This window comes from Hevea brasiliensis, chromosome 6 (genome assembly GCF_030052815.1).
Source record: "Hevea brasiliensis isolate MT/VB/25A 57/8 chromosome 6, ASM3005281v1, whole genome shotgun sequence".
NCBI classification, from domain to species: domain Eukaryota; kingdom Viridiplantae; phylum Streptophyta; class Magnoliopsida; order Malpighiales; family Euphorbiaceae; genus Hevea; species Hevea brasiliensis.
Window position 1 is genome coordinate 22,598,302 of NC_079498.1, and position 25,474 is coordinate 22,623,775.

The window sequence follows — 25,474 nt, forward strand, 5'->3', positions numbered from 1 at the left end:
CAACTTTTTCTCCAATTTTTTTCAAAATGCTCAAAACCCTAATTACATAGAGTTCAAATCTAATGCATTCAAAACATATATCCATACTTCACATACACAACTCAACCTAAACAACCATTTAAACACCTCAAAATCCTTCATTTCAAACCCTAACTAAGGCTGGCTAAAATTCATCTTTGGTCCCTTAACAATTGTTTTCTTTTAATTTTAAGTTAATTTCTAAGTTACTTACACCAAGAACACAAATATTAAACATAAATTTTCAATTTAAACCACTAACCTTAAACTTTGAAGTTCAACTCTTCAATTTCTTCATTTTCTTTTTTTCTTTCTTTCCTCTAAAGCTTTCTCAAGTTGATCTAACAAGTTTTGATGGATTATTTTGGAGTCAAAGTAGGGTTAAGTGGTTGGAAGAATGCTTGAACTCAAGCTTCAATGGTGGTTTTTCAATGGTAGAGAGATGAGAGAAGGGTGGCTGAAAGACTTGGAGAAGGAGATCTGATTTTTTTTTTCTTTTTAATGTATTTTTAAGTCTTTAAAATTGCCTTTGACTTGGTCAATATTGATGGCAAAAATAAAATTATTTATGATGTCATAATAGTGATGTAAGCATGATGTAACTATACTTTTTACTTTTTTTTTCATTTATTTTTCTACTAGTTCTTTAATTTAATTCTTGATCCCGAAATTTTCTTTTATCTGATTTTATTGGACAGTTAGGTCAGGAGTCAGCTCTAGGGGTGAATTGACCAAATTGCCCCTCACTGGTTCAATCCGGTTTGCAAGTTATTTGATATTTCTTCCGGATTCCTAACCTAATTATTTGGCCTGCTTAACAACTCTTTTTTGTGATTTTCTCTTTCCCACTGTGTTCGCAATAGTCCTAAGGACTGCGGCGTTACATTTTTCAGTTCTAAATTTGAGTTTAGACTGACCTCGTAGTCATTTCCTGAGAAGGTCACCCATCGCTGTGACTCCCGGCTCATTTAACTTTTTATATTCTATTTTTCTTATTTATACTTAACTATCTAGAAATTACTAATTATTTGTATTCAGGGCTTATCTAAGTGTCTTAGAAGTGATTCTAATCTCCTTAATTATCCGGACCGACACGGTCATCGGAACAGTGAAATATACCAGGCTATGCAAATAGGGGAGTTATAAAACCAACTGGCACATTTTGGAGAAGATCAGACATCATTACTGATAGACCTCCTCCAGACCAAACCTGCATCACTTTTTAAGGTTTCAAATAAGAAACCTGCAAGTGACTAAGGATGAAACTTTATTGCTGGCAGAATTAGCTTCTTCAGAGTAGGAATGAGTCCACGCACCCCTAATCCACAATCTCCCCAAATTTGCTACTTTTTGTGTCATCTATTTCGGATACAAAAGGATGAATTAATAACATCTCAATGGTGAATCTGAACTAATGACTCTTCACTAGACATCCATTCAAGAAATCCTTGCCATCCTTTGAAATCCAAGAAGGAATTTTAGGCAATTCATATACATCAGCAATCCTCTCGCAAGCTTTTTCAGTTGTTTCATTAGGGTTCGAACCCAAAGTGATTTCCCAGTAAACATCTCGAAAACCATACATCCAAGAGCCCAAATATCAGAGGGAAATTCCTGAATATTATCAACGAGAGTCTCTAGTGCCATATAGAAAGCAGTCTCGGCAATAGAACAATCAAGCTTCCTCTTCTTGGTCTTCTGAACTTTCTTAGCCAATCCAAAATCCCCAATCTTGGGCACAAAGTCACCATCCCCACTAGGCACGAGCAGCACATTGTCTGGCTTCAAGTCACAATGAACATAATCGTGACTGTTGATGTAATTAATACCTTTAAGAATAGACCTTGTGTACCTCTTCACATCTAATTTAGGCAACCCACAACCACCCGACCTCTTTTTAAGATTAGCTAGGGTTCCTCCAGAAGCGTACTCCAACAATAGATTGTAAATCATCTTTCCATCCTTACTCATAGTAGTTTCTTCGCCATAACACTCAAGAATGTAGGGACAGTCACGAAGATGGTTGAAAGCCTCTTTCTCCTTCTGAAGTGAACTTGAGGAAGAGACCTCCACTGATTTAATAGCCATAAGTGGTGGATAAAATGCTCTTCTTGATTTGAGTTTCTTCAAAAAAGTGAGATAAACAGACGCAAACCCTCCTTTGCTAAGCAACGGCCCTCTCCACCATGCGACTCCGTGATTATCCGAGCTATCTTCTTCGACTGCCATAACCTTTCTCTTCATTGCTTGGGTTCAAAGCAATGTAATCTCAATGCTTCAATGATACTTGGTTACACAAAAGAAGGGATTTTACCACCATATATCATCGACATGAAATTAAAGCTTTATTTTTCTATTTGCCACTAGTTTGAAACCTAACTTAAACTAATAACTAATTTTATATCTTTTGACCCATAAGATAACTAAGTAATTAATGTTAAATTACCAAAAATGAAATAATTATAAATAAAAATTATATAACATGCTAAAAATTTTATCTTGACTTTTTATTTTAAATTAAAAAAAAAAATTATCAAAAATTTTAGTCCCATGAATTTAAAAATAAAAATTTAATATAGTCAGCATGCCTAGCTAGTCAACATACCACATTAACTAATCACTTTAACTATTAATTGGTTTACTGCTAAGTGTGAAAATAATAATAAAATTTTAAATTAAATTATTAAAATTAGAAGATTTGATTAAATTTAAAAAAATATAAAAGATTTTGACTTTTTAAGTTAATTTCACAGAATTAAAAGATATTTCATATAAGAAATTATTGATAAATTTTTTCTTTTATAATAATAATAATAATAATAATAATAATAATAATAATAATAATAATAATAATAAGCTTTGAGCTGATTCAATCATCTTCAATCTGAGAGATTTAATAGTGTCATCATTCATGAGTTATTATGATGCATTGCTATTAAGAATGTGACATTAATTGATTCCATTCTTTCTTATAAAACATACTTGTACAGACTGTCATACACGTGTGTGTATTTGTTATTAGTTAATGCAATAATAATAGAAATTTGTCAATGGATGCCATTAGATTCTACAAAAATAGGTTTAAATCAGTTATCTTTTGAGAGCTTTTGTTTTTCCATGCATATATAGAACATAAGCAACATTTTTTAATGGAGGAAGCTTATTCATTTCTATGTGCAAATTTATGGATGTGTTATTAATTCATAGCAGTGAACTCATAGGGCCACCTTTTTGAGAAATTATATAGTGAAGCCGTTATATCATGTCAATACTTTACATAGAATGGCAAAGCAATTGGAGATGGACAAATATACAAATTCAGTTACTAAAATTAAAAAAAAATTATAATTTTTTCAAACCCACTCTATATACATGCTTATTTTTGCCATTCTATGTAAATTATCCTATATAGAATAATTGATATATAACAAGCTCTGACATGTTATAAGTTATCCTCAGTAATCAAGGAGATCTCAGTTCTCATTTAAGCCTTGCCATCGATTCATTTTATTCATATTCTTCGGGAGGGCAATTTGATCTTTGTTTCACTTGCAAAGCACAGGCTGATATGCTTTGAAGGCGTTATTGCTTTCGTTTACTTTTAGGGTTATTGTCTATATTGTCCCCATTTGAGTTCTGCTTTCTGTTTGCTTTTGGACTATTCTCCTTTATTCTTGAATTGTTTGACTCTGTTTTGTTATCTTTGTTGTTCTTCGGTATCCAGGTTTTCTCTTAGCATGCCTTGTCCTAGGTCGGATTGGGTGTATGGGGTAGTCTGCTGATCAAAGATAGTTGGATGAGCTCATGTAAAGTTTTTCCTACCTTATGTTACTAAAATTTCCTACTTATAAAAAAAAAAAGGAACCGAATGTGTGTAGGCTTTCTAAAAATAAGCTTCACAAGACTTGCTGAAATGTTTCTTTTATAAAACATACTTGTACATAGGTTCATGTGTGTGTATCTATTATCAGTTAGTGCAATAATAATAGTAAATTTTCAAAACTAGCTACCTAAGGATGCCATAATAGTAAATTTTCAAAACTAGCTACTTAAGGATGCCATTAGATTCTATAAAAATAGTTTTCCTCCATGTTTAAGTCATTTATCTTCATTTATTTTTCTCTTTGATACATGCAATGATCCATTCAATAGGGATTTCCCATTAGTCCTTTTGCTCTAATCTTAATGGGAATTGAATTTGAGATTTCTTTATGAACACTTTGAACGGTTACAGTAAATCACGCAAGTAAACATGTTTTATCTTGAATCTGTCATGAAAATTAATGTTTTTCCCTGCATAGAACATAATGGAGGATGATGCATTTCTATGCCCAAATCAATGCATGTGTTACTAATTAAAGTAAACTTAGCTTATCAAAAAAGAAAAAAAAAAAAAAAAGCAAACTTATTCATAGCAGTGAACTCATATGGCCACCTTTTTTCATTCCATAAACCAAAAAGGACTTCTATTTATATAATGAATAATATCAAATTACAACCACCATTTACTAGAGAATTGGTTGCGCAGAAATGTAAAATGTGTAGGCAGCGAGTCCTTGGCTTAGTAGCTTCCGTGGCATAAGCAATAGAGCCTTGAATAAATAGGAGAAGATCACATAAGCTTTCCCAAATGGATGCTAATTCCACATTTATTCTTGAAACCAACCATCACATTCTGGATAAAATCAGACATCACTAATGATGGACCTCTTTCGAGCCCATAGGTAGCAGAATTAGCATCTTCCTAGCCCATGGATAGCACTTTTTTAGGTCTCAAATAAGAAATCTGTAAGTAAGCAGGGATAAAAATTCTTTGGTAGCAAAACTAGCATCTTCGTCACTCAGCAACTTGTTGCATATCATATAATATCATTATAGGCTCCAATTCACTAGGTAATTAATTCTCTTGGGGAACAATATTATGGGTAACGTTAAATAACAAGGTCAGTCATGAGCACAATATAGAGCAATTCAGAGCCATTGTTTTCCTTCCAGAGTTGCACAGAGGACAGCATTCTGATCCCAGCTCCATTGACCAACTTGGATCATATTGTTTGCGGCTGCAAGAAAATCATATCTACAATTCAATTCCTTCACATGACCAAATCTTTTCAATTCCAATTGTGTACCACTAAAGTTGTTGTCCTGCTCTACAAATGATATAGTTAACTAAAGATCAAATTGCTGCTCAACTTGGAATTCCGCATAACGATGTTGAAAGAGTTAACACTGGTTTGAAGTTAAAAATGATATCAATGCATACCTGTAGGAATGGTGAATATAGGAGGACATTTCTCCACCATATGTGAAGAAACATGTGCTGGTGAATGAATTGCAAAGAACACCTTTGCCAATGATAGCAGAGATTGGAGTACTAACTTCATTAGACTCTTGATTCTGTGGATTCAGGAAAACTTGAAAACACCCCACCATTACTCTCTTCCACTACAGCTGACCAACAACAAGAAGAAGATCCCCGTTCAGATATAGAATGCCACTATTCAGAACAACTCGAATCACAATGTTCATTGCCTGTGACAGATGAGTTCACGCACCCTTAATCCACAATCTCCCCAAATTCGTTGCTTTTTGTGTCATCTATTTCGGATACAAAAGGATGAATTAATAACATCTCAATGGTGAATCTGAACTGATGATTCTTCACTAGACATCCTTTCAAGAAATCCTTGCCATACTTTGAAATCCAAGAAGGAATTTTAGGCAATTCATATCTATCAGCAATCCTCTCGCAAGCTTTTTCAGTTGTTTCATTAGGGTTGAACCCCAAAGTGATTTTCCAGTAAACATCTCAAAAACCATACATCCAGGAGCCCAAATATCAGAGGGAAATTCCTTAATATTATCAACGAGAGTCTCTGATGCCATATGGAAAGCAGTCCCAGTAATAGAACAATCAAACTTCCTCTTCTTGGTCTTCTGAACTTTCTTGGCCAATCCAAAATCCCCAATCTTGGGCACAAAGTCACCATCGCCACTAGGCACGAGCAGCACATTGTCTGGCTTCAAGTCACAATGAGCATAATCATGACCATGGATATAATCAATACCCTTAAGAATAAACCTTGTGAGTCTCTTCACATCCGATTTAGGCAACCCATAACCATCCGATCTCTTTATAAGATTAGCAAGGGTTCGTCCAGAAGCGTACTCCAACAACAGATTGTAAAGAATCTTTTCATCCTTACTCATAGTGGTTTCTTCACCATAACACTCAAGAATGTAGGGACAGTCACGAAGATGGTTGAAAACCTCTTTCTTCTTCTGAAGCGAACTTGAGGAAGAGACCTCTACTGATTTAACAGCCATAAGTGGTGGATACAATGCTCTTCTTGGTTTGGGTTTCTTCATGTTAGCATAATTACAGCAATTAGCATGATTATAGGAGATTTGTGTATCATAATTATAGCGATTAGCATGATTATAGGAGATTTGTGTAGCATAATTACAGCAATTATTTTTTTTTGTCTAAATTAGCTCATATTCTCATGTATAAATAGATGTGATATCTCTGTAAATAAGACACAGACAAATACACAATCCTTTCCTTCATTACTTGTATTCTTTCTTCTAACATGGTATCAGAGCCGTAAAGCTTTTATTTCTAGTTTCTAGGGTCTCTCTTCTCTCTCTAGAACCTGTTCTGGTTCATTCTTTCATTCCTGTTATTATACCAATTTTTTTTTCCTCCTCATCTTGTTATCAATGGAGAAATCTGATATTTCAAAACTTATTGCAATAGTTGTGACTGGTTCCAACTATAATCTTTGGGTTCAAAGAATGAAAAGTTTTTTGATAGGTCGCAAGCTTTGGTGTATTGTTACTGGAGATATCACTACACCGACAAGAGAGAATGATGAAACTAATGCAAAATTTGCTGATCGTCTTGAGGATTGGGATAGTAAAAATCATCAGATCATCGCCTGGTTTCGCAATACCTCTATCTCGTCCATCCACATCCAATTTGCTAATTATGACTTTGTAAAAGAGATCTGGGATTTTTTGGCTAATCGATATCAGACCACTGGACTTGCCCACTATTAATAGTTGTGGACTACTCTTCATAATCTGAAATAAGAAGTAGGTCAATCTGTGAATAATTTTCTTGCCCAGGTCCAATCCATTTGGAATCAAATATCTCAGGCCAAAATCAGTGAAGATCATCTTCATCTCATTCAACTTCTAATGGCTCTTCCATCAGAATAAGAGGCCGTTCGAGCGTCCCTGCTACATCGAAATCAACTCCCATCATTGGATACTGCTATTCAAGAGATTATTTTTGAAGAGACTCGTCTTAGTTTGGATAAAACTCCTCAATTTGAAACTGCTCTTGCAACTACTCGATCCTCACGTTAGAAATCTGGCAATCAACTCTATAAGAATTGTAATCAAATTGGTTATGCTTTTGTATATTGTCCTACTATAGAATGCAGATATTGTCATGGTCACGGTCATATTCTTGAACATTGTCCCACATGCCTTCCAAGACCAAAAGGAGGGCATTCTAAATTCAAGAATGTCTCAAAGCCTGGATCTTCCTCTGTCACTGCTGTTACTGCTACTGAAGGTTTTATTGCCATCACCATGAGTGATCTTGAGGCACTATTCAAAAATGTTATCTCTTCTAATTCTCCTGCTGTCATGTCTGCCACTCCGGGTAATTCTTATTGACTTTTTGACTCTACATGTTGTAATCATATGACCACTAATCTTAAATTCTTGTCTTCTGCAAAACCTGTATCTTCCTTACCACCAATCCATACTGTAAATGGTACTAAAATGAACATCACACATACTGGTCATATGTCTACCTCAAATCTTCATCTCCCTGACACCTATTATATCCCTAATTTGGCACTCAATCTTATTTCTGTTGGTCAGTTGTGTGAAAAAGGACTAAATTTATTTTTTCTTCCCATGGTGTCCAGGTACAGGATCCACAAATGGGACATATTCTTGGGGAGGGTCGCAGAGTGGGTCGATTATTTGAGCTTGCATCTTTACATCTTCCTCAAAGATTTGTGTCTGCAGCTACAATCCCTAATTTCTCCATTCACCAATGGCATATTCCTCTTTGTCATGCTTCTGCCAGTAAAATTCAACCTTTAATTTCTCGTGGATTATTAGGATCTATTAAGTTTGAGTCATTTAATTGTTTAAATTGTCAACTTGCAAAACAACCTGCATTATCTTTTTCTCATAATAATACTACTTCAGACGCTCCTTTTGGTTTAATTCATTTTGACATTTGGGGTCCTTCTCCTATTTCTTCAATAAATGGTTTTTGTTATTTTGTGATATTTATTGATGATTATTCTCGATTTACTTGGATATATTTTTTGAAATATCGATCTGAGTTATCACAAATTTACATCACATTTGCAAAAATGATTAAAACTCAGTTCTCTTGTGACATTAAAATTCTCTAAACAGACAATGCCATGGAATATCGGGATTCTTCTTTACTTCAGTTTCTTAGTCAACAAGGCACCATTATTCAACGTTCTTGTCCTCACACCTCTCAAAAGAATGGGCGAGCCGAACGCTAGCATCGCCATATTCTTGATTCTGTATGTACTCTTCTTCTTTCTGCCTCATGTCCAGAAAAATTTTAGGGAGAAGCAGCTCTTCATGCTGTTTATATTATTAACCGTCTTCCTACCTTGGTTCTTCATAATTTATCTCCTTTTGAAAAGTTGTTTGGATAACCTCCTGACTATTCCATCCTTAAACCTTTTGGATGTGTTTCTTTTGTTCTTTTACAACCTCATGAACATACCAAATTAGAACCCCGTGCTCGTCTATATTGTTTTCTTGGTTATGGCATAAAACACAAAGGGTATCATTGTTGGGATCCTGTTTCTAATAAGTTACGCATCTCTCGTCATGTTACCTTTTGGGACAATACTATGTTCTCTTCTCTTTCCAAATTTCATCACTCTGTCAATACCAACTATCTATTTTTCACTGACTCCTCCAAAGAGCTGTTTCCAAGTCCTGATCCAGGTGATTGTGATGTGCTTAATATTAGCCCAACTACACCTGCCCCTGTTGAATCTGCACCAGTTGTTGATCCAGTACATACGCCTGCATCTCCTCCTAGCACTACTCTTCGTCGTTCTACCCGTGTAAGAGAAACTCCTCATTATCTTTCTTATTTTCACTGTTACTCTACTATTGCAATCCTTCATGAGCCTCGTTCTTATCGTGAGGCAAGTACTGACCCTCTTTGGCAGTAAGCTATGACTGACGAACTTCAGGCTTTAGAGAAAACTCATACTTGGGATTTAGTTGATCTTCCACCAAACAAGACCCCTATTGGTTGCAAATGGATTTACAAAATCAAGACCCATTCTAATGGAACTATTGAATGCTACAAAGCTCGCTTAGTAGCCAAAGGGTACACTCAAGAGTATGGTATCGACTATGAAGAAACTTTTGCTCTAGTGGCCCGATTAACATCTATTCATAGTCTCTTAGCTATTGCTGTAGTTCGTAAATGGAAACTTTTCTAGATGGATGTCAAAAATGCTTTTCTTCATGGTGATTTAACAGAAGAGGTTTATATGCATCCTCCTCCAGGTTATCATTCTCCTCATAAGGTTTGCAAAATTCGGCGAGCCTTATATAGATTAAAATAAGCTCCCAGGGCCTGGTTTGCCAAATTTAGTTCCACTCTTGCTCAACTTGGTTTTCTCTCTAGTCCACATGATTCTGCATTATTCACTCACTGAAATGGCAGTGGTATTGTTCTTCTGTTGCTTTATGTTGATGATATGATAATAACAGGAGATGATTCATCTGGTATTTTAGAGTTACAACATTATCTCAATCAGCATTTTGAAATGAAATACCTAGGTTCTCTCAGCTATTTTTTGGGTCTTGAAGTTTCTCAAAATTCTGATGGCTATTATCCATCTCAAGCCAAGTATGCATCCGACTTACTTTCTCGAGCAGGCATCACTGATAGCAAAACAGTATCAATCCCATTAGAGCTCAATTACAAACTTACACCTCTTGATGGCACTCCTCTTGATGATCCTACTTTATATCGACAGCTTGTCGGGAGTCTGGTTTATCTCACAGTTACTCGACCTGATATTTCATAAGCTGTTCATCTTGTAACACCCCTCACCCGACTGCAGTGTAGCCGAGCAAAGTGTGCTACATTCGGTGCCGGAGCACCCTATCTTATCTTACTTTATTCCTTTCATAATTTGATCTCGTTATATTTTAATATTAATTATTTTTCGTCGGAGAAACCAGCGGAGTTTCCCCTATTTTATTACCAGTTGACGTATTTTACTATTTACCTGTTTCAAAATTTCAATAATATTTTACAAATAAAATCTCATCAATTATTTTCATAACCATCTTATAATTCACATCTCATTCATATATCTCAATTTCATATTCATTTCCATGCATTATCTATATATTTCAAATCTGTCTTCGAATTCATACAATCTCATTCATGCTCAAATCACATAAGTAAAATTTTCAAATTTCTTTAATTTACATAATTTCATAATTTACATGATATATAAATTAATTACATATGAAAATGAAGGAACGGAAGCGTGAAAAACACAAGATTATACCATTGAATTCAAAAATTTTTACCTAGGGTCACATGCACCATGCAAGATTTATTTTTATCTATTTGATTTCAATGATAAACAACATATTAAAACTTTTTTAATATGTTTTTGGATCTGTATTTGCCATTTAAGATTTTAAAATTAATCAGATTAATTTTAGAACCCTAGATTAAATCAAGAACGATTACACTAACCTCTTGATGCACTGCAGCGTGTCTGCGCCTTTGAGATTCGTCTTCAGGACACCAAATGTTGTCCCTCTAGCTTGTCCACACCAAGAACACCTATGGCAGCCCTTGAACAGCCTCTAAAGCCTTTTCTATTAATTAGAAATTCAAGTTCTACCTTTTAAGAGATTAGAGATGTAAACAGGACACTAGAAACAATTTCTAGTGTTCTTAATTCAAGAGATTGATGGCTAATCTCTTTGAATTGATGAGACATGAAGAGAAATAGCTGGAGAGACTCAAAGTGGCGTGACAAATGAGAGGAGAGGCTGCTGGTTATTTTTTCTTTTCATAACCACACTTAAATAGCTAGGTTAACACATTAAACCCTAGCCACATGTCACCTTTTGATTAGCTCTAGGTTTAAGTGACCCAATCACATTGTGCCAAGTGTCAAACCTATATTTAATCTTGATTTTAATCATCTTACATGATTAAAAAATATTTGGCAAGCTTATGTGTAATCCCATGTGTCACCATCTCATGGTGCCACGTGTCACACTGTGAAATGACCAAAATGCCCCTGTGTCTTAATTTTGAGTTCTTAACCCAAAATAATTATTTTCTTCTTCTAATTAATTTATATCAAATATAAATTAATTAATTAATCTCTATTAATTAATTTCTCATCAATTAAATTTATATTTAAACACTTTAAATATAAATTTAATTTATACTACACATCCAATAATCTAGATTTGGTTTCAAGTCATGCTAGGGACTTTGCAATTTAATTGCAAACCAAACCTATTTAATTAATCAATTAAACTCTTTAATTAATTAATTAAATCATATTTAAATAGGTGATAACTTGTGTATGTGTGTGACTTACTAGGCTCATCACTAATTGGCAATGAGACATGATATCAACTCTTAATATCATCAGAACTCTTTCTTACCATAAATGATTTCTCTAAATCATTTTATGAACCTCATAGACCATGGTTAACACCTAGCATAGCATGCCATGGCCACCCAATTAGTAATAAGATTTACCTTAAATGAACCTATAATCATATGTGACCATGCACTAGAATCTCTCTGTTACAAAATCCCAACTCAAGCTGGAGTCATGGTTTATGTCAAACTCCATTTGCTATGAATATTATGTTCTCTTTTAATTCCAGTTCTTGATTAAAAGATTTTCTCATCAGAAACTCTTTTCTGAATAAATCTATCTGTCCTGGCCAGGAACTTGAAACATCAAGAACAATTAAATGAACATAGGATTTTATCTCTATTTACTTAGAAGAACAGATTCCATCTTGATCAACACCTACCTCCATATATAACTAGCAGGAGCCAACACATGCCCATATACCCATACATAGTACAAGTATGAAAGCAGTGTCAAACTCAAACTACCTATATACAAGATAACTGTGCTATCTCAGGTCTAAAGATTATATGCACTGATATGATTTATGACAAAACATTGACAAGAGTAAACTCCATGTGCTTGTCATAAGTGTCACTGGTTCGGCCTACTTATCATTTATAAGTGCCTATCATGTTTGTTATATGGCATGAGACTCACCATTCCATCTTATTTATATCTCATATAAATAACTTGGGAACAAACATGAATACAATCTTTCTGGATAAGTCATGTCCTTATTATGAAGTATCCTCGATTGTGAACCTATTTATGATACTTTGTGCTAGAAATATTGTCACTCATATTCTTAACAACTTAAGAATAATATTTCTAACAAAATATCAATGGACCTTTTCTATTACACATAATTATATTATGTAAACGGAAAAGTGGAAATGCCTTTTATTATTAAAAATATGTACAAGATACATACTAAATGATATGCTCTAGGGCATACTACTAACAATCTCCCACTAGCACTAGAGCCATTCATTACAATATCTTAGACCTATCTTCTCAAGATGTCGGTCTAACTGAGTCTGTGACATAGGCTTAGTGAATGGATCACCGGATTTTCACCGATGCTATTTCTCAGATGGCTACATCGCCTCGCCCAACTATTTCTCTGATAATGTGGTAGCGCCTTTCTATGTGTTTGGATTTTGGGTGAGACCTTAGTTCCTTAGCCTGTATGACTGCTCCATTATTGTCACAGTGTAGTGGAACTGCTGACTTAATGGAAGGAACTACTGTAAGTTCTGTCACAAACTTCTTTATCCAAACAGCTTCCTTTGCAGATTCGATGCGAGAATATACTCAACCTCGAGTGGAATCGCAATCGTGCTCGCTTGGAACTCTTCCAACGATCGCACCTCCATTACAAATGAACACATATCCAGAGGTAGACTTTCTATCATCGATATCTGATTGGAAATCAGAATCAGTATAACCATCCAATTGCAAGTCTCCACCTTCATAAATCAAGAATAAATCCTTAGTTCTTCTCAAGTACTTAAGGATATTCTTGATAGCTATCCAGTGTTCTAAACCTGGATTGGATTGATACCTGCTAGTCAAACTAACAGCATATGCGATATCCGGCCTAGTACACAACATTGCATACATTAAACTTCCAATAGCCGAAGCATATGGAATCCTGGCCATCTTATTTCTTTCTTCAGGTGTCTTTGGAGACATCTCTTTAGAAAGGTGGATACCATGTCTCACTGGTAACAATCCTCTCTTGGAATCAAGCATGTTAAACCTCTTTAACACCTTTTCCAAGTATAGACTTTGGGATAAACCAATTATTCTTTTCGCTCTATCTCTATAGATGCGAATCCCAAGAATATAGGTTGCCTCCCTAAGTCTTTCATGGAGAATGTATTTGACAACCATACCTTTATAGTCGTCAACATACCTGTATCATTACCCATCAACAGTATGTCATCCACATATAAGATAAGGAAAGTGATAGCACTGTCACTAACCTTCTTATATACACATGGCTCATCCTCATTTTTGATAAAACCAAAAGATTTAATGGCTTCATCAAAACGGATGTTCCAACTCCTCGAAGCTTTTTTCAACCCATAAATGGATCGCTTTAGCTTGCATACCTTGGAACCATCTTGGGATTCAAATCCCTTAGGTTGTTCCATGAAAATGTTTTCTTCAATGTATCCATTGAGAAAAGCTGTTTTGACATCCATCTGCCAAATCTCATAATCATAGTACGCAGCTATTGCTAATAAAATCCTAATTGATTTAAGCATGGCAATAGGCGAGAAAGTCTCCTCATAGTCGATTCCTTGCCTTTGGCGAAACCCTTTCGCTACTAGCCTTGCCCTATAGGTCTCTACCTTTCCATCAGAACCAATTTTCTTCTAGAAAACCCATTTGTTCCCTATAGGTACAATACCTTCAGGTGGGTCAACAAGATCCCAAACTTGATTCTTATACATGGAATCAATCTTGGATTTCATAGCATCAATCCATTTTGAAGAGTCTATATCTGATATAGCTTCTTCATAGGTAAGTGGATCATCTCCATGATCTACTTCTTCATGAGCAGACAACTCTTGTTCTTCTTTATGAAGAAAACCATATCTCACTGGTGGGTGAGATACCCTGGTTGTTCTACGAGGAACAGCTGTAGATGTTTCATTAACGGGTATAGGTTGACTAGATGGATCTATATCCATCTGATCTGTTGGTTGGTCAGAATTCTCCAATTCTAACTCTATTTGCCTTCCTTTGCCTCCTTCTTGAACAAACTGTTGTTCAAAAAATACGGCATCTCTACTTATCACAACCTTTTGTGAAGTAGGCAAATAAAAATAATATCCAAAACTATCTTTTGGATATCCAACAAATCGACCTTTTTCTGATCTGGCCTCCAATTTATCAGTGTTCAGCTTTTTGACATAAGCTGGACAACCCCAAATCTTAACATGCTTAAGACTTGGTTTTCTTCCATGCCATATCTCATAAGGTATGGAAGAAACTGATTTTGATGGAATCCTATTCGAATATACAAAGTGATTCTAATGCAAATCCCCAAAGGAGATTGGCATATCGGTATAGCTCATCATACTACGTACCATATCCAATAGGGTACGATTTCTCCTTCGGATACACCATTTATTGTGGCGTTCTGGAGAGTCGGTGAGAAACAATGCCATGCTCTCTCAAGTATTCATCAAATTCAGTACTCAAATATTCACCTCCACGATCTGATCGAAGAGCTTTAATACTTTTTCCTGTTTGATTTTCTACTTCAGATTTAAATTCCTTAAACTTTTCAAAGGATTCATGTTTGTATTTCATCAAATACAAATACCCAAACCTTGATTTATCATCAGTAAAGGTAATAAAATAATGAAAACTCCCTCTAGCCATTTCTTTAAACGGACCACATACATCACTATGTATTAGTTCCAAAATATTTTCAGCTCTTAGCCCTTGTCCAACAAAGGGTGATCTAGTCATTTTGCCTTGAAGGCAAGATTCACAAGTTGGAGTAGGCTCAGAGCCCAATGAGGATAGAATCCCCATTTTCTCCAATTTTGCAATCCTATCTTCTGCAACATGACATAACCTTAAGTGCCAAATATATTTTGAACTTGAGTTGGTTTTCACCATGGCATTGTATTCTTTTAGATCACTTGCATTCAATTTGTGTTTGTCATTATTATCCAAATAATAAAGACCATCATTCATATAACCCGAACCAACATATTTATTTCCAAAATAAATATTGCAAACATCATCTGTGAACTGAAATTCATAGCCATTTCTAGTCAAACTAGATATAGAAATGATGTTCTTAAAAGCATCAGGTACATATAAAATATTATCCAAACACAAAACATGTCCAAACATGTAAAAAGATTTAGATCCTATGGCTAAAGCTTCAACAGTTGAGCCATTGCCAATCCGGACTCTAATATCTTGAGAACGCAAGCTGCTACTGTTTGCTAGTTCCTGCATATCATTAGAAATGTGAGAACTGGCACCAGTATCTAAAACCCAAGCTGTAGATGAACTATAAGTATCATCAGAATCTAAATAACAAGATATGGACATACCTTCCGAAGGTGTATCCTTCTTGTCCTTCAGAGAAGCAAGATACTCTGGGCAGTTCCTTTTCCAGTGCCCATCCTTTTGGCAGTGGAAACACTTTCATTTGCCTCCATCAGCTTTAGTCTTCCTTTTCTGTTTAGCTATTTTCTTGGAAGGACCAGGAATCTGAGGTTTCTTTTTCTTATTGCCCTTCTTCTTGTTGGACTTTCCAGCAGAAGAAGATGCAACCAAAGCTACCTCTTTTCCTTTATTGCCTGGCATATTCTTTTGGGCAATAACCAGCATGTTGAGTAAACCAGCTAAGGTGCATTCCTGTTTAGTCATATGGAAATTTGTCACAAAATTCCCAAAAGACTCAGGAAGGGACTGAAGGATCAAATCCGTTTGTAGTTGGAAATCCATGTTGAAGTCAAGATGTTCCAACTGCTCAATCAGCCGAATCATCTTGTGGACATGATCCCCAACATTCTGTCCCTCAGACATCCTCATACGGAATAACTGTCTAGATATCTCATACCTAGCATTCCTGCTGTGCTCACCATACAACTCTTGTAGGTGAAGGAGGATCTCACTCGGACTCTGCATGTTCTCATATTGCTTCTGTAACTCATTACTCATGGAAGCAAGCATGTAACACCTAGCTCTCATATCATGCTCCTTCCACTTGTCCAAAGTTTCATGTTCCTCTTGTGTGGCCTCTGGAGGTAAGGGACCAGGAACATTTGAATCTAAAACATATCCTATATGTTCAAGGTTTAGGACAAGTTTCAAATTTCTTAGCCAATCAGACAGATTAGGTCCTGTCAACCTGTTGTGATCAAGTATGCTTGCAAGGATATTGGATGGTGGTGGTTGTTTTGTGCTCATTTTTATCAGAAAATTAACTGTAGAAAATAACCAGATTAATTAGTAAATGTATCATGTAATTAACCAAAATGATTATGGTCTTTTAATCAAATTGGTCCTCCCACTAACTTAATGAATCCTACACTTCCAAAGTAGAAAACGGAAATCCTAGTTGGATGGATTTCTAGTGGGTGATTGAATTCTTATAATTCTATTGATCATCCTCAGGTACATCCATTATTGGAATTACAATAAACTATAAGTGAGCAACTCCTTGCCCATCACATTTCATGTGAGGTTCAATCCTTTACCTAGCCCCTAATGCTCAAAATCTCAGGTACATCCATTATTGACTTATCTTGCATTAGTTAAGTTGATCCCATTGAGCCAGTAATTATGTAAATAATTTTAATGTCCTCAGGTACATCCAATATTGGCCACCAAACCATTTACATATTTACAACATCTCATGCTTAACAATTATTCTTAAGAAAATCTCTTAAATTAATTGCATCTCATGCAACTATTTAAAATTTCTTAAAATAATTGCCCCAATGGAGGGCTTATGTTATAATTACTTTAATTATACCATTTCCAACTTAATCATTTGTTTGGAAGATTTTATAGCCATCCTAATTACTATTAAGGTCTCACTTTGCACATTATCCATTTAGCATGCATATATCATATAATTGCATACATTCCCATACATCTCATGCATTCATGGATAAGCAGTAAATATGGTATAATCATGGACTTTCTAAGGGATTCAATTCTGAGCCACCAAGAATTGAATTAGGGCATTCCTAGGTGCATTTCATTCATTCATTTTACAAGAGTTGCTGAAGGAGTACATAATCAACACTTGATATTGAATTCCTCCCACTGGTCCCACCAATGCTCTTGACCTCCTTGAACTTCTTGCAATCCAATATTACATAGTAATCCTTGGCATACCAAGGCGAATTTACAAGAACTTAAATAAATGAAATTACAACCCAAAAATATTACAAACTTAATAATACATGCCTAAAATAAATTAAAATAAATTAATTAATTTATAATCCCAAAGAAACATAAAAGAAATAAATCCAATCACATTGGTCTTTTATAGTCCATGATCATCCATCATGCATATCACTATTTAACAATTAAATAAAACATACATACTTAAATTAAATTGAATATCTCATATTCAACTTAAAAATCCAGATTTGAATATGATTCAAATAAATTTAAAAATTTAGATTTGAATCTCATTCAAACAAATTTAAAAATTCAGATTTGAATCACATTCAAACAACTTCAAAAATTCAGATTTGAATCACATTCAAACATTTTTTAAAAAATCATATTTGAATCACATTCAAATATTTTTTAAAAAATCAGATCTGAATTTTATTGAATCAATTTTAAAAAATCAGATTTAAATATGATTCAAACAACTTTAAAAATTCAGATTTGAATCACATTCAAACAACTTTTAAAATTCAGATTTGAATCACATTCAAACAATTTTTTAAAATTCTGATTTGAATCATAATTTAATTGTGTAATAAAAATTCTAATTAAACAATTTAATTAGACATAAGATAAGCTTTTAGATCAAACAACAATTGTAAATTAAAAAGCAAACCTTGCGCCACCATGAAGAAGCATTGTTGTCGCCACCTATGGTGGCTTCACCTTGTGTGCCGCCACACATCCATTGCAACCAGCAATGGATCAATCATCTCATGATCAAATCACACAATTAAATCATATAATCAACAATCTAAATGGCAAATATAGTGGCTCTGATACCAATTGAAGGAACGGAAGCGTGAAAAACACAAGATTATACCATTGAATTCAAAAATTTTTACCTAGGGTCACATGCACCATGCAAGATTTATTTTTATCTATTTGATTTCAATGATAAACAACATATTAAAACTCTTTTAATATGTTTTTGGATCTGTATTTGCCATTTAAGATTTTAAAATTAATCAGATTAATTTTAGAACCCTAGATTAAATCAAGAACGATTACACTAACCTCTTGATGCACTGCAGCATGTCTGCGCCTTTGAGATTCGTCTTCAGGACACCAAATGTTGTCCCTCTAGCTTGTCCACACCAAGAACACCTATGGCAGCCCTTGAACAACCTCTAAAGCCTTTTCTATTAATTAGAAATTCAAGTTCTGCCTTTTAAGAGATTAGAGATGTAAACAGGACACTAGAAACAATTTCTAGTGTTCTTAATTCAAGAGATTGATGGCTAATCTCTTTGAATTGATGAGAGATGAAGAGAAATAGCTGGAGAGACTCAAAGTGGCGTGACAAATGAGAGGAGAGGCTGCTGGTTATTTTTTCTTTTCATAACCACACTTAAATAGCTAGGTTAACACATTAAACCCTAGCCACATGTCACCTTTTGATTAGCTCTAGGTTTAAGTGACCCAATCACATTGTGCCAAGTGTCAAACCTATATTTAATCTTGATTTTAATCATCTTACATGATTAAAAATATTTGGCAAGCTTATGTGTAATCCCATGTGTCACCATCTCATGGTGCCACGTGTCACACTGTGAAATGACCAAAATGCCCCTGTGTCTTAATTTTGAGTTCTTAACCCAAAATAATTATTTTCTTCTTCTAATTAATTTATATCAAATATAAATTAATTAATTAATCTCTATTAATTAATTTCTCATCAATTAAATTCATATTTAAACACTTTAAATATAAATTTAATTTATACTACACATCCAATAATCTAGATTTGGTTTCAAGTCATGCTAGGGACTTTGCAATTTAATTGCAAACCAAACCTATTTAATTAATCAATTAAACTCTTTAATTAATTAATTAAATCATATTTAAATAGGTGATAACTTGTGTATGTGTGTGACTTACTAGGCTCATCACTAATTGGCAATGAGACATGATATCAACTCTTAATATCATCAGAACTCTTTCTTACCATAAATGATTTCTCTAAATCATTTTATGAACCTCATAGACCATGGTTAACACCTAGCATAGCATGCCATGGCCACCCAATTAGTAATAAGATTTACCTTAAATGAACCTATAATCATATGTTACCATGCACTAGAATCTCTCTGTTACAAAATCCCAACTCAAGCTGAGTCATGGTTTATGTCAAACTCCATTTGCTATGAATATTATGTTTTCTTTTAATTCCAGTTCTTGATTAAAAGATTTTCTCATCGAAACTCTTTTACGAATAAATCTATCTGTCTGGCCAGAACTTGAAACATCAAGAATAATTAAATGAACATAGGATTTTATCTCTATTTACTTAGAAGAACAGATTCCATCTTGATCAACACCTACCTCCATATATAACTAGCGAGCCAACACATGCCCATATACCCATACATAGTACAAGTATGAAAGCGAGATCAAACTCAAACTACCTATATACAAGATAACTGTGCTATCTCAGGTCTAAAGATTATATGCAATGATATGATTTATGACAAAACATTGACAAGAGTAAACTCCATGTGCTTGTCATAAGTGTCACTGGTTCGGCCTACTTATCATTTATAAGTGCCTATCATGTTTGTTATATGGCATGAGACTCACCATTCCATCTTATTTATATCTCATATAAATAACTTGGGAACAAACATGAATACAATCTTTCTGGATAAGTCATGTCCTTATTATGAAGTATCCTCGATTGTGAACCTATTTATGATACTTTGTGCTAGAAATATTGTCACTCATATTCTTAACAACTTAAGAATAATATTTCTAACAAAATATCAATGGACCTTTTCTATTACACATAAATATATTATGTAAACGGAAAAGTGGAAATGCCTTTTATTATAAAAATATGTACAAGATACATACTAAATGATATGCTCTAGGGCATACTACTAACAGAAAAAGCCAATTTATTAAATTACATTACATTTCTATTAATTACCTGCTCATAATCTACATTATAATACAATATCTAGCATTTTATACTAAATACAAAATATGATCTATATGGGCCCTATCTACATGCATTGCTAAGGAGGTGACAACCTTGAATACTTCAGGCACTTCTGCAGATCTGGACTCCAAAAATCTTAGTCAAAGTACCTGCGCGAGGAAACAAATCCATCGCGCTAAGCATTGCTGCTTAGTGGTGCAATAATAGAACAAGAAAATAAAATATACAAATAAAGAAAGAACGAAGCATAATTTGAATATTTAAGAATCAATTTAATTTAATACAATGTGTCTAATATTAATGATCTTTTGTTCTCATTTGTTTCGCTTTGGAAGCGTTTAATTTCGAAATTCACAGTGATAATGTACAATATACAGAATTAATAAAAATACTCAGTTTATATTCATATGGCAATAGAAGGTACATTTAAAATATTTAGTTAAGTTATACCTATTTTTGCAACTCTTTTATTGTTATACCTATTTTTGCAACTCTTTTATTTGATTTCTAATATTTTTAATTACTAATAGTCTTAATTTATTTCAATAAATTAGACTGCCCAAGTAACCTACGACAGGCTGACTAAACTGGATAACGGGTCGTTGGCAATGGACACCGCGGTGCCTCGGGCAGTCATACTATGAGACGCAAAACGTCAACCACGTATGCAGTCAGTATAGCTAAAAAGCCATGATAACACATAATCGGGCATTAAGCCATGAGTGCGGGCATAAAGCCATGAATGCGGGCATAAAGCCATGAATGCGGGCATAAAGCCATGAATACAGGCATAAAGCCTTTCACAGTACTGCTAAAACAATACCCTATTGGCATGCCAAACTATCCAATCTGACACACATGTCTAGACAATACAAGGGCACATAATATCATTAAATATTAATATATTGTGTTTTATGACTTTATTATTTCATGATAAATTTCATAATTTATACATTCATCATAATATGCATACATTCCTTACATCATTCCTATTGATCACAATTCACAAAAATGGTGTTCATATACCATTGTACTCAAAACATTTTTCCTTTCTCTCATAAAGAAAACTAATGTTCCATTCATATTTTCATGTGATTCATTCATTCATTAAAATATTTATATGAATTCATAACTCATACAAAGTGTTATTATCTTATTTGTAATAGAAACATAAATCCTAATGTAAACCTCATCCCATTTATACTCAACAATCCATCTAGGTTAATGTCATTTCATATTCAAGTAGTATCACTCATGTTTTATTAGACCTACTAGTAATGGGAATACAATTTTTAACTATATACTCACATAATTTAAATGTTCACTAAGTCATTTAGGTGAATTACTATTTCTATCCCAAGTAATCTATGAATGTTTCATGGATTCCAAATTTCATACTTTAATTTCCTCTACCAATTTAGTTATTATACTTTGTGTCTTTGTATTACTATTCACTCAAATTGTTGACTTTTTAATACATAATAAATTTATTGAACCTAAGTTCACCAAGATACCACATTTTGCATTTTATTTTTGTTGGTATTGATTTCCAATACCATTTCAAAGCTTACCTTATGTTATTCAAAAATTTCAGATTTCATGCCCTAGGTTTACTGTTCCATTAGTCATTTTTTCAGTGGGAATTTGGCAAAATGATCAACATGAAAGTTGTTCCTTATTTTGTCTAGTTGAATTTCTTTTTTTGAATCACTCCATTTGGAGTTTTGTAGCTCAAGTTATGGCCTAAAAACCATAACTGGCCGGATTGGGCAAAACCCAAAATTCTAGGTAAAATTGTTTCTGCCAGATTTGGTAACTCAAGTTTGGTTGGCAATTTGACTAGGTTATGGTCATAATTTGGGTCAGGTTTCTTCATGAAAGTTGTTGGTCTATATCTCAACTTGTTGCTGGTAAAATTTCAGATCCATTGGACCTTTCTACATTGAGTAATGACCAAATACTGTTCATTTGGTCATTTTGCCCAGGCAGATTGCAGGTCACCCGAATTAGGGCAAACTTTTGGTTAAGTTGGTTTGGTTTTCTGGGCATGGTTTCTTCACCAAAGTTGTGCCATTATGTGTCTAGTTTCACCTCCAATTGGCCTCATACCAATTGGAGTCACACAACCTCAGTTATAGGTCAAACAATACCCTGGACTCATAGGTCCAAATTTCCTGCATAAGAGAAGCACTCCCAATTTTCAATTTCACCCAACTTCCAAACTTCAATTCACATTTATAACACTTCTAATAGTCAATAATCAATCTCAACATCATCAAATTCAAGTCACAACACAAAATTCCATATTTGAGCAAACCCTAAATCAACTTGCATAAATTTTAAATTCCAAGAGAATTTCTAGCACTAACCTTATTCCTTAGCTTCACTCAACTTCAATTCAACCTTCTAATCAATAAAAAACTTGAAGCTCCTTCTTGGTCCACCTTGGCTGAAATTCCTCTTGCCCCAAACTCTTTTTTTTTTTTGGTTTTCTTGAGCGCTTTCTACTAATTAAGCTTTAGTTTAGGGTGGGCTATAATTTTTCCAAGAAAAAATTTGGTTGTGACTTAGGGTTTTAAGCTTTGGATTTTGGGTTTTTAATGGAGAATTTTTTAGAAGAAGAGAAGAAGGCAAGTGACGGGAAGAAGAAGGGAAAAATGCAGATTTTTGTTCAATAATTAACCTATATAATAATTAAATATTTAATGGCAATATGGTAAGTAAGTGGAATGGCAAATTTGAAATTATTTTGAAGTTTATAATCATTATAATTTGACTTTTCAATAATTATTTTTAATTTTCATAATTTCAATTAATTAAATTAATTTAGCTTCATTAAATTAATAATCATCATTTTTTGTCAATATTGGACCCTCAAATTTAATTGACCAAATTTTGCTCTTACCGAGTTGTCGGTTTATCTTTCTTTCTTTCTTCTTTATTTTACTCATTTTTAATTTAATTTTCATCAATATTTATTTCTATTTTATGTCATAATAATTATTTACTTAATTGGACAAGCTGGTCAAAAATCATCTCTGAAGACGAAATAACCAAAATGCCCTCCGTTTGGCTTAACAGACTAAAATTGTCTGTACCGATTGAAAACTTTTTCTAATTATTTTCTTGGCATTCTAATGCCATAGGAACCTCAATGACCCTTCTCTGGAGTCCTAAAAATTATTCCATTAATTTTTTTTTTAATTTTTTTTTTCACGGATCTGGGGTCGATAACTGTCTTTACCGATACTTCCCTATATGGTCACCCATCGCTAGGGCACTGGCTCATTTAACTTGGTTGTATTTTATTTTTAAAATTTTTCCTAAATTTTTCTTATTAATATTTGAGTTATTTATGACTCCTCACTCTAGTCTAATTATTTTTCCAGACGTTCTAGTTGTCCGGACCGACACCGGTCATCGAAACAGTAGAATGTATGGAATTGCTACAGTGAGGGTGTTACACATCTGGTCAGCTAGTTTATGTCTGCTCCTCGCTCAACTCATTTCTCTACAGTACTTCGAATCCTTCGTTATATCAAAGGCACTCTTTTTCATGGTTTGCACTTTTCCGCTACTTCCTCCCTATATTCACCAAAACGCATCCTCTCGCACGCTTTCAGGATCTCTTAAGCAAACTCAAGTTGGCACCTGTGCTACCACCTTGAGTTTGAGGGGGGGGGGGGTGTTAGCATAATTACAGCAATTAGCATGATTATAGGAGATTTGTGTAGCATAATTATAGCAATTATTATTCTTGTCTAAATTAGCTCATATTCTCATGTATAAATAGATGTAATATCTCTGTAAATAAGACACAGATAAATACACAATTCTTTCCTTCATTACTTGTATTCTTTCTTCTAGCACATCAAAAAGGCGAGATAAACAGACGCAAACCCTCCTTTGCTAAGCTACGGCCCTCTCCAGCATGCGACTTCGTGATTATCCGAGCTATCTTCTTCTACTACCATAACCTTTCCCTTCATTGCTTGGGTTCTTCAATGACACTTAGTTACACAAGAGAAGGGATTTTACCACCATATAACATTGACATGAAATTAAAGCTTTATTGTCCTAGTTGCCACCATTTTGAAAACTAACTTAAACTAATAACTAATTTTATATCTTTTGACCCATACAATAACTAAATAATTATAAATAAAAATTATATAAAATGCTAAAAATTTTAACTCGACTCTTTATTTTAAATTAAAAAATATTTTATAAAAAATTTTAGTCCCATAAGTTCCAAAATAAAATTTTAATCTAGTTAGCATGCCTAGCTAGTCAACATGCCACATTAACTAATCACTTTAACTATTAATTGGTGTATTGGTAAATATGAAAATAATAATAAAATTTTAAATTAAATTAATAAAATTAAAAGATTTGACTAAATTTAAAAAAAAAATAAAAGATTTTGACCTTCTTAAATCAATATAAGAAATTATTGATAACTTTTTCCTTTTATGTTGTAAATGCTTAATAATAATAATAATAATAATAATAATAATAATAATAATAATAATAATAATAATAATAATAATAATAATAATAATAATAATAATAATAATAAGCTTTTAGCTGATTTGATCATCTTCAATCTGAGAGGTTCAATAGTGTCATCATTCATTAGTTATTACAATACATTGCTATTGAAGAATGTTACATTAATTGATTCTAATCTTTCTTATAAAACATGCTTGTACATACTTTCATGCATATGTGTGTATTTGTTACGAGTTAGTGCAATAATAACAGAAATTTGTCAATGGATGTCATTAAATTCTACAAGAATAGGCTTAAATTCATTATCTTTATTTACATCTACTCTTTC

The 25,474-nt window shown here is 33.7% G+C and overlaps 1 protein-coding gene and 1 pseudogene across 1 annotated transcript; both read right to left on the reverse strand.

The window, feature by feature from the left end:
- Window positions 1–1,429: 1,429 nt before the first annotated feature.
- LOC110638436 (mitogen-activated protein kinase kinase kinase 20-like) lies at window positions 1,430–2,262 on the reverse strand. Its single transcript, XM_058149287.1, has 3 exons — window positions 2,104–2,262; window positions 1,564–2,049; window positions 1,430–1,525 (listed from the first exon to the last, which is right to left on the reverse strand). The coding sequence occupies exons 1-3, from the start codon at window positions 2,260–2,262 to the stop codon at window positions 1,430–1,432; spliced, it is 741 nt and encodes a 246-aa protein (XP_058005270.1).
- Window positions 2,263–5,575: 3,313 nt separating this feature from the next.
- On the reverse strand, window positions 5,576–24,623 carry LOC131180612 (mitogen-activated protein kinase kinase kinase 20-like; annotated as a pseudogene).
- Window positions 24,624–25,474: the final 851 nt, after the last annotated feature.

What these genes read in the sequence shown, in the direction of transcription:
- LOC110638436 (XM_058149287.1), bottom strand. Translation starts at nt 2,262, where the DNA reads ATGAAGAGAAAGGTTATGGCAGTCGAAGAAGATAGCTCGGATAATCAC. An exon ending in CATTTTATCCACCACTTATG is followed by an intron (nt 2,050 to 2,103) that starts GCTATTAAATCA and finishes AAGGAGAAAGAG; the next exon opens with GCTTTCAACCATCTTCGTGA. An exon ending in TTACTGGGAAATCACTTTGG is followed by an intron (nt 1,526 to 1,563) that starts GTTCGAACCCTA and finishes AAAGCTTGCGAG; the next exon opens with AGGATTGCTGATGTATATGA.